The sequence below is a fragment of the Phaethon lepturus genome, unplaced genomic scaffold, assembly GCF_000687285.1.
Source record: "Phaethon lepturus isolate BGI_N335 unplaced genomic scaffold, ASM68728v1 scaffold14322, whole genome shotgun sequence".
Classification (NCBI taxonomy): Eukaryota; Metazoa; Chordata; class Aves; order Phaethontiformes; family Phaethontidae; genus Phaethon; species Phaethon lepturus.
The window spans coordinates 30,628-39,724 of NW_010525665.1; the positions used below are offsets into that span (position 1 = coordinate 30,628).

General features: G+C 37.6%; 1 protein-coding gene across 1 annotated transcript in view; it reads right to left on the reverse strand.

Annotated features, from left to right (window-relative positions):
- Positions 1-9,097, reverse strand: part of LOC104617500 (mitogen-activated protein kinase kinase kinase 15) — a gene marked incomplete at its 3' end in the record, with an annotated part of 47,089 nt that overhangs the window by 26,965 nt on the left and 11,027 nt on the right. Inside the window, exons 5-6 of the mRNA XM_010282835.1 lie at positions 7,135-7,303; positions 5,729-5,835 (exon numbers count right to left, since the gene is read on the reverse strand). Coding sequence (XP_010281137.1) covers positions 5,729-5,835; positions 7,135-7,303 — 276 coding nt within the window. The remainder of the gene's footprint in view (positions 1-5,728; positions 5,836-7,134; positions 7,304-9,097) is intronic.

The window sequence follows — 9,097 nt, forward strand, 5'->3', positions numbered from 1 at the left end:
TTTTACTAAATCTGAGTAATCACAGAACAGAACATTTTAAATAACCCAGTGTTTTTCAATGGGAATAATTTCCTATGGCTACTATTATTCACAGTTACAAGCAATTTTCTGCTTGCACCCTGTTACACCCTTCACTTGCTAATTGCCTTTTTTTATTATTGTATTGGAATATATTACTTGTTAAAACACAACATGCTGAGTTAAATAATAGTGACTGCAGCTGCCCTCATCTTTAATATAAGTAAAGATAGACCCGCCTTGGAAAAAGACTGAAGTCTTCACAATTCTGGCCTCATGCCAGCGCTGGGTTTGGTTTTAGTGTCTTCTTGTTCTGAACAGAATTTGGCATACCCTTTGGCCTCATATTCAGCAAGCTTCCAGAAGCTTGGTAACTTGGTAACTCCAGTCCTGGTAAATAAGGCTAATTGGAAAATAATCAAATATAAGTGTACTGCAAATCAAGAAAAACTTTGCTATGCAGCCCTAAACTAGTGAAGTAGATCCTAAGTAAACAGTCAGCTGACAAGCACACTTAGTATTTGAATTATCTATAAATATCTGTACTTTGTCTATCTACTAGTATATGTGTGTGTATATATATACACACACACATACACGCACTACAGCAACAGGAAATAAAACAATAAACAAACTAGCACCCTTTTTTATTACTTTCTTAACCTGATTGCAAGCAAGTAAAATTCACAGAAATGGACTGCAATACTTTCCTGTCCCATTGGCTTTGATCATGAATTGTACTGCTCATGTGACTTGCTCAATGCTTTTAGATACTTTGAAGCAATATAAAACACAGAATAGGAAATGGTTCATTTTATTCTAAAATGGTTAAATAAGAGAAGATCTTCTACAAACTTTTTTTAAAATGCAATATCACAGTTACCGCTTTCTACAAAATACTTGGTAGAAAACAATAGTGGGTTTTAAAAAAAAAAAAAAAAAAAAATCAATCTTCTTTCATTGTTTGGTTTATGGTTTTTTTTCCAGATCAAAAATTTAACTGTTGCTTATAATTAATCTACATGATACTTTAAAACATTGACATACTGTGATTCCAAACACAAAAGGCATGAATATAGGCACATGTAATACATTAATAAAGCACATGAAATCACTTTATATGTCCATCTCCCTTGAGAAAAATCTTGTTTGTTTCTCAAAAAAAAAAAAAAAGGGAAGAAAAAAGCTGTAATACTAGTGACCATGCCATACATGCAGGTAATATTTCTACTTTCTTTTCATTAATAAAGACAGCCATTGCAGGAGATAGTCAGGCAAATTACTTATTAGAGGGGTAACTGGATGTATTCACATATTCAGATCCTGTAAGATGGCAAATCCCAGGTTGAAAGCTTCCATTAAAAAAAGGATCATTGATCAGCTCCTCTGTGGGTGAACCTAGAAATTCATCAATAAAGGCACTTGGCAGACCTCAGCTATAAGAGTAGTACATGAAAGAGCTCATTTGACAAAAGCCAGGTCCTATGACCTATAGGGACCTTCAGTCCCATGAACTATAGCTGTAACTCACACAGGAGAGCAGAGTGGACAAAGTTAACAGTGACATGCAAACCATGGCACAACATACAGAAACACTCTTTAAAACTTTAAAATCTTCAAAATTTCAGAAATCCTTTCATGGCAGCTCCCATACCTCATTTTCTCCTTACACAGTGCTTGCCTCCCAGGCAAGGTATACCCATGGACTGAAGCAAACAGCCATCTACCCCTGAAGCACCCAGCCCTTACCCCCTGAAACATGCAGCATCTTACTTCATACAAAAGCTGTGAATACCAGTACTGAAAATATTCATGTTGCACATTTGGGCTGAACTTATACCTACAGATGTTTTCCATCCTATGCCTAAATTAACATACAGTCAGACCTAAATCTCAGCTGGAAGGCAACAAAGAACGTCTTAAACCAGTCCACATCTGTATAAAAGAGAGTATTCTCTGCCCTGCTTGTGTGTGGAGTTAACATTAACTAGCTTAAAACAATGGTGGAGGAATGGCCTTTTGCTCCTTAGGACTTCTAAACAAGCAGCCAGGAGAGTGACCTATTTAGATAGTCCAGGCTTGAAAACAAGAATAAACCTGTCATTGCAAACACCCATTATTAGCCTCCAAGTTATTAGACATAAGAGATGACAAATTTACGATGCTCTCAATGATCTGCTCTGAGATGGAAACGAGGGAGAAAGACAGTAAGAAGGGCTGTGCTTGAAAACCTGCTATGTGAATCAGGGCTCCAGAAATTAGCATGACAATGTCTGCCTTCCCTAAGAACCATAAGTGCTTTAGTACATTGCCGCACAGTACTTTGCAGGCAGGCCCAGGCTTGCTTCGCGCATGATCCGAGCCAGGTCAGACCCAGGCTGGCTCTGAACCAGAAGACATGCAGCTGGGCTGGAGCTGTGCTGAGTCTAAAGTAAAACATCCCTGTCCCTTCCCTTAGCACAGCTTGTTAACTTGGACCCAGAACTGCACACAGCTGTGGTTCAGATTGGGCTTGTGTCCACCTGCTGTACCAGCAAAGACCTGGGCCCCCTGGAAGCGACCCTCTGCCACTTGCCTGCTACATCGCTAGCTCTGCGCAGCACTAGAGTAACGCTGACTTGAAAAGGCTCAGTGAAATTAATTGCCAACAGAACTCAAGTTACAGAGTCCAAAAGGAAATACACGAATGACTTTGTTGATTATGATCACAGTTCCGGTACATTTTTGTAATGAATTAATGAAAGATTAACTTCAGCAGGGTCAGATAGTCTTATAGCTGCTAATTCTGTTTTGCTTATGAGGTATTTTGTTCCTGCTAGGCTCAATCGGTTGTATTGAGCAACATTAATACTGTTCTGTATGCTTAAATTAATAGAATATTCAAGTAAAAACATTGTTTTGTATTTTTATAAATAGATTCTGATAGAAATCGCTAAAAAGAATTTATTTTTAAAAGAGAAAAAATAAGTGATTCAAAAATCCCACAGAAGGAAGACACAAACACTTTAAGGGTCATTTTGAACTAAGTGGACTTGTTCTGAAAACATTCAAGTCTTAACTTTTGACCATCATTTTGTTTCAAGGCAAAAACATCTGTAGAAGCTAAATTCTGCATTCTTACTGGTGAAAAACTAGTCATTTATTTCTGAAGAAACTTCACAGAAACATTTAAATTGTTCCTGGAAGAACACAAGGAGAGTCACACTGGTTCAGGCTAAAGATTGACTTAATGAAATCTGTTGATGGGGAAAGCAAGTTCATGAGCAATTCATTTTGTCCTGTCTTACCAGGACGCTATTGGCATTGCCAAAACAGAAGATTTAGTGGCATGAGGTTCACATGCTGCTCAAAATACACAGAATTTGAAGACAAAGAGAGGAAGGGAGATTGACAATTTATTATGCACATCTAAATGAAAAAGGTTTAAAAACTGATTATATCAGAATATTTTCCTAAGGACAAGGCACAACCCTAGCATTATTCTTATGGACAAATTTAAACATCTTGAGTCAAATGCCTGAAATAATAAAAGTTGGACAAACTTCTTCTGAAAAATAGAGCCAAATCCTTTTTGTTGAAAGCACTTCTCAAGTCATCAGTATGATCTTAAGGAGACTTGAATTTCAGAAGCTTTATAAGATCAAGCCTGAAATTTTTAGGGGTTGGGGAAAAAAAGGTGGAAAACCATACCATTCAATAGTAACAATAATAACTCTTATATTCAATAATAACTATACTGCCAGGAACATGGTTTATAATGTATATAATTTGACTAAAGAAATGTCAAAACACTGGCTTCTACTTTAAAATACCACCTTGTGTTGTACAGTAAAAACTTTATACCAAAAGTGCATTTTTTTCTTTTATTTTTAAGCAGCCTAATGAGAAAATTATCTTTCTTTAGGTGTGATAAATACCAGAGCAAACTGTACATTATATAAACAGATTCTCTCTGTCTTCATATATGCAGATCAAAATTTTTGAAAGATACACTTCCATGAAGAAGTTAACAGACTCAGTAGATGGTTAATCAGCTAAGATTTAATGGTCTACGATATCAGGAGTGGAGAATCAAGATACTCAGTATTAACTTCCAGTCTTAAAAAAAAAAACCACACAAAAAAAAACCCCACAACAAACTTCATAAGCTGAATTGTACGTAGGAACTGTATTCATATATTTGCCATCAAGAGCTAAATAGTAGTAATTTACCCTTCTTATTAAAAAGGCTTCATCATCATCCAAATTAAGGTTCCAAACATGCATCTACTTATCTTTTTCTGTGAGAGATTTGGGCATTGTCTGGCACCTGACACATTTCTTTGATGAGGTAATTCTCATTGTAATCAATTAACTTCTCAGAACTTAGTGGTTTTCTTTCCTTTTTTAATAAAAAAGGCATTTTAAATAGGTTTAATCCCAGTCTTCAAAAAACATCACTATAGCTAGCTGTCATAAAAGCATGAACATTAGCATCATGTGCAGTATCAGCCGCACCTATGCTGTATACATGCTCTGTATTACTCACTGCTACATTCTTTCAAAGATCACTTCAAGCTGCTTGCCGCTACATCACTCGGATGATCACTCAGCCTATTAACTAACCACCAGATCCTTGTCAAAAGTCACTGTTTTCTCTGAACTTTCCCATTCGCATGTACTGCATTCTTTGTTCCTTTGCACATGACCTTGCATACGGTTGCATGAGAATGATTTTTTTTTTTTTAGAGAACACAGTCTATAAAATGCTGTGAGAAGACTGTTCTTTGACACAGAACTGATGCAGTGATAGCTGATATTTTTCTGAGCAATGATTTTGCATTTACTCCTAAGTCTGATGAAACTGTCAAATGGCACCAGACTTATTGCCATTTTCCATAAAATGCCACAGGAACTGCTGTTCTAGATCTATTATTAAGTTCTTAATCCCTTTGACATATGCCACCCTCATGCTGCCCAGTGCTAAGTTTTAGTTAGATTGCAGGTCAGTTTTTAACAGTATGTGGATTGCATCCAACCAGCTACTTTTATTATTACACGTGATGTCATTTGTTTAAGATCTATTTTCTACAATATATTCTTCATACAAATTCTTTAGAAATGAAGTAACTATTATACATAGGCACTACAGAAATCCGTAGTTAACTGAAGAGTTAGCTATATTAGCCATATTTCTGTGCTTCCTAACCTAGCAACATACCTGTAGGTCCAGATCACCTTTCAGCCTTTCAGGGAAGCTGTGTCATGAATGTGTACTCATGGACCAATTCTTTAGAAATGAAGTAACTATTATACATAGGCACTACAGAAATCTGTAGCTAACTAGAAGAGTTAGCTATATTAGCCATATTTCTGTGCTTCCTAACCTAGCAACATACCTGTAGGTCCAGATCACCTTTCAGCCTTTCAGGGAAGCTGTATCATGAATGTGTACTCATGGACCAAGTAGCACTTGTTACCTGTTACTTTAATAATCACCCATAACTCTATAATGCTAAACTTTCCAAGATATTCAGAACAATCAGTGACTCAGGATAAACAATCTCAGCCTGATCATTTGTATCACTGGTGTCTTTCACAATTACTCAGGTTGCCTTTGGAACAGAGTGCAGAAAGGGAAGAGAATTTGATATTATCTGCACTATAAATTCACATATAAGCCCATATGGAACAGCAATAAAATGAAGCAACCTCAATAAATCATCCTTACCGATTCAATGCAAAAGCATAATGAAATTTAATGTTGTGTTGATCAGCCAGATCACAGGTAGGAAGCATTTCTAGTGTTTCCACCAGCTTCACCATAGCATGATAGTCCTGGTAGGAATTTAAAAAAAAAAAAAAAAAAAAAGAAACTGAAAGCAGAGGAAAACATCACTAATCTAAATGTATCATGACTGCTAGACAGTATCTCAGGTGACTGTTCCTGGAAGAGTCAGTGAAACAGCCACAAACTCTGTGTGAGGAATTAAAGAGGGATTTTGTCTACCTATGTCAGTACTTGCCTCTTCAGTGCCTTCGCAGTGCCACTACCCAAATTACTGAATCCCTCTGGCCGGTTTAATCAATTACACTCTCAGCACCAGGAAGGAGAGGTGATGAGTCTGGCTCTTTCAGGCCTTATTAAGGACTTCTGATAAATTACTTCATCAGATCATCACAGACTCAAGCACAGTTCATTCTGCAGCATGTCAGCTGTCTGCGCATTCATTTTGGTTTCTCAGGGGTAACCCACATATACATTGCTGAAGAGGCCAGTTTACTGACATCACAAATGGCCTCACATTACTCAACTTGTTTGTTCAAAACATGTTTTGAGATTATTACATTTCTCAAAGGAGAAGACCTTTCAAAAAGAATGAAAATGATCACCAGAGGCGATCAAAATGAAGTTGGATAAAGTGCTGCAGGAAAATATGCATCTCAGAATGGAAAGTTGGGTAATGTAGGACGATGTGGTCACCCACTGCTCTCATGACCCATTTATACTTATGAAATAACCAGCTTAGATCCTGATGGAAAAAAATTTCCATAGAATGGTTGGAAGTATATTTTAAAAGGCATGTCAAACACACAGACTGGCAGTTTGAAAATACAGTACACAGGCTGTGTTTTACCAAAAGTAGAACTTATTTAAAAAATAAAATCAAGAAAAAAGGTGAAGTTATATTTTAAAAGCAAATTGATTTTTTTTGAATGATAGTTCTCAGCTTGGGCATCTCTGGCCAATACAATGGTCACAAAAAAATGCATTTCCTTCATTTCTAAGTATGTCTGACTTTGGAGGTGAAGGAGGAAAGGGAGGGAAGGGAAAAGCAAGCATCTTGCTTCGGTATGGAATGCTTTCGTTTAATTATTTTTTAAGGAGGTCAAAAATTACTAAAAACAAAGGAGGAGACCTCAGGAAGTCACCTAATGTGTATCTCTTGTTCATACGCAGAATAAACAGGAGTCTAAAGCTCCTTAAGTTGCCCAACAGACAAGTCAAACTGTTAAACAATGCAACAATTTAGTGTCAGCTTTGAATCACCGTTTAACAAACAATGAAACATAAAAAAACAAACAAGAGCCAAAATGCCATAGTAAAATAATCTTCCTTAGTCTTTAGGAACATACCTGAATATCTCTGTAAGAAAGAAGCAGGTTTATGACAATGTCAGAAGTCAGCACTTCAGTATTATCCATACGAAGCTTAATCCTGGCCAGCTCCTTAGCCAGTTCATCTCCTTGATACTTCTCTCTAGCTTTTCTAATATCATTTAGCAGTGTTTCTTTATAATAGGCACTGAAGAAATAAGAGATAGACACATGGGAAGAAGACTGTTAGATATTTGTTACGAAGCATGGTTATATTTCTAATAAAAAGTACCATTTCCTCAGAGTGAGGTGCACATCAAATGTTTCCACATTTTTCATTAACTCATTACACATATTCCACCTTGCCCCACCTCTGACTGTGAGGCTATGTATCAACATAGATACATATGTGGTTTAGAACCAAGATTGTGAGATAGTTTTATCAACACAGTAAAAGCGGGGCATTTCTTTGCCCCATTACTGACCATGACAGATGTGGTACTTTGTATCCTAAAGGTGGCAGCAACTGGATAATGAAGTGACACAGAGACAAAAGACCAGTGTTATGTAAAGAGCAGGTACATCACAAAAGGAGGAAAGAGGCATTCAAACACAAAAACTAAAAGAAAAACAAGCCACCAAAAGCCGATTGAGTTGCAATCTGTTTGATGAACATAAGACATAATGTGGGCCGGACCTATGTAAGATCCCCCAGCAAGTGCATCTTATTTACACTAACACCAATGCACGATGCAACACCAGAGCTTTTGCAGAATACAAAATCACATATACATTATCAGTATGACAGTTATAAACGACCTGGACAGGCTACTTAGAGGTAACTTTATCTGGAGCAGCTTATGGAGTCTATAGTTTGGAAGTTGGCAGATGTTAGCTGACAGATACTCAAGTGCACACAATGCCTTTTTTGTTTACAAATGAATATTCCAAAGTATTCAACTTTGCTTAGCATAAGCCCTACACATAGCAAAGAAAACTAAGTTGTCTGTGTAATACACATTATATCTTAACATATAATGTGTAAGATATGTTCTTAATGCAAAACATTATAGGTTAGGAGGTTAGGCCTAATTCACCATGGATTTCCAATCTCAGGTTTCTATCCAGCAATGCCTTCTACCAGGCTAATGATAATTAGTCCTTCTTGTGCTAATCAAACCAAAGGGAGATACAGGGTAATGTTTTTCAAAAGTATCCAAATGACTTAGGAATGAGAGTCTCCCTTTCAATAATGATGCAACACTTAACTTCTTCAAACTTATTTAAGCTTTTGGTGGGAATGGGGGATCATCTAGCTACACGTTCCTCTTCACAAGCATCTACCACAACAGTATCTAATTCTGCACCTGTACAAAAGCTGTCTTCAGGCACTTCAGCCTGAAAATGGGAGAGAGAAAAAGAGGCTTTACTGTAGGACTTCACAACGCAATTATCAAACCAAAATCACCCAAAACCCTGTGTCAGAGACAAAGTATACAGGTAGCTTTGGACAGCTGGTGCACAGAGCATCACTTCACAATGACACAAACGCTAAGCAACATCAAAATTTACTACTACCAGGACCAACTGTGCTACTAGTTTCAAGAGTCTGCACTGCTGAGCATAGCTCCCCTGTATGCTGACTAACTTTACTGAGTTTCTGCCAATCTTCTTGTCCCTTTCCTCAAAGCGGGCCTGTGGTGCCTGCATGTAGCCTCCCTTCCAGCACTGTTTTGGACAAGCAGGAGGCAGCTTGCGCTACTTCAAGCCAGCAATATCCAAGCTGCTGCCCAGCAAAGTGCCAGAGAATAGCAGACCTGCCACAGATGGCGGTGTAAGGGACAAGGTGTGTGTGGGCAGGGTCATCTGTGGGATCCTAAGACTGGGACCAGATAAGAAAAGGAATTTTTTAGGCTAGCCTTTCACTGGGGTGGGGTGGCAACGGGGAAAGAGAAAGAAATCCAAGGGTCTTCAGTGTTACCTCATGTTTCAGACACTAGGG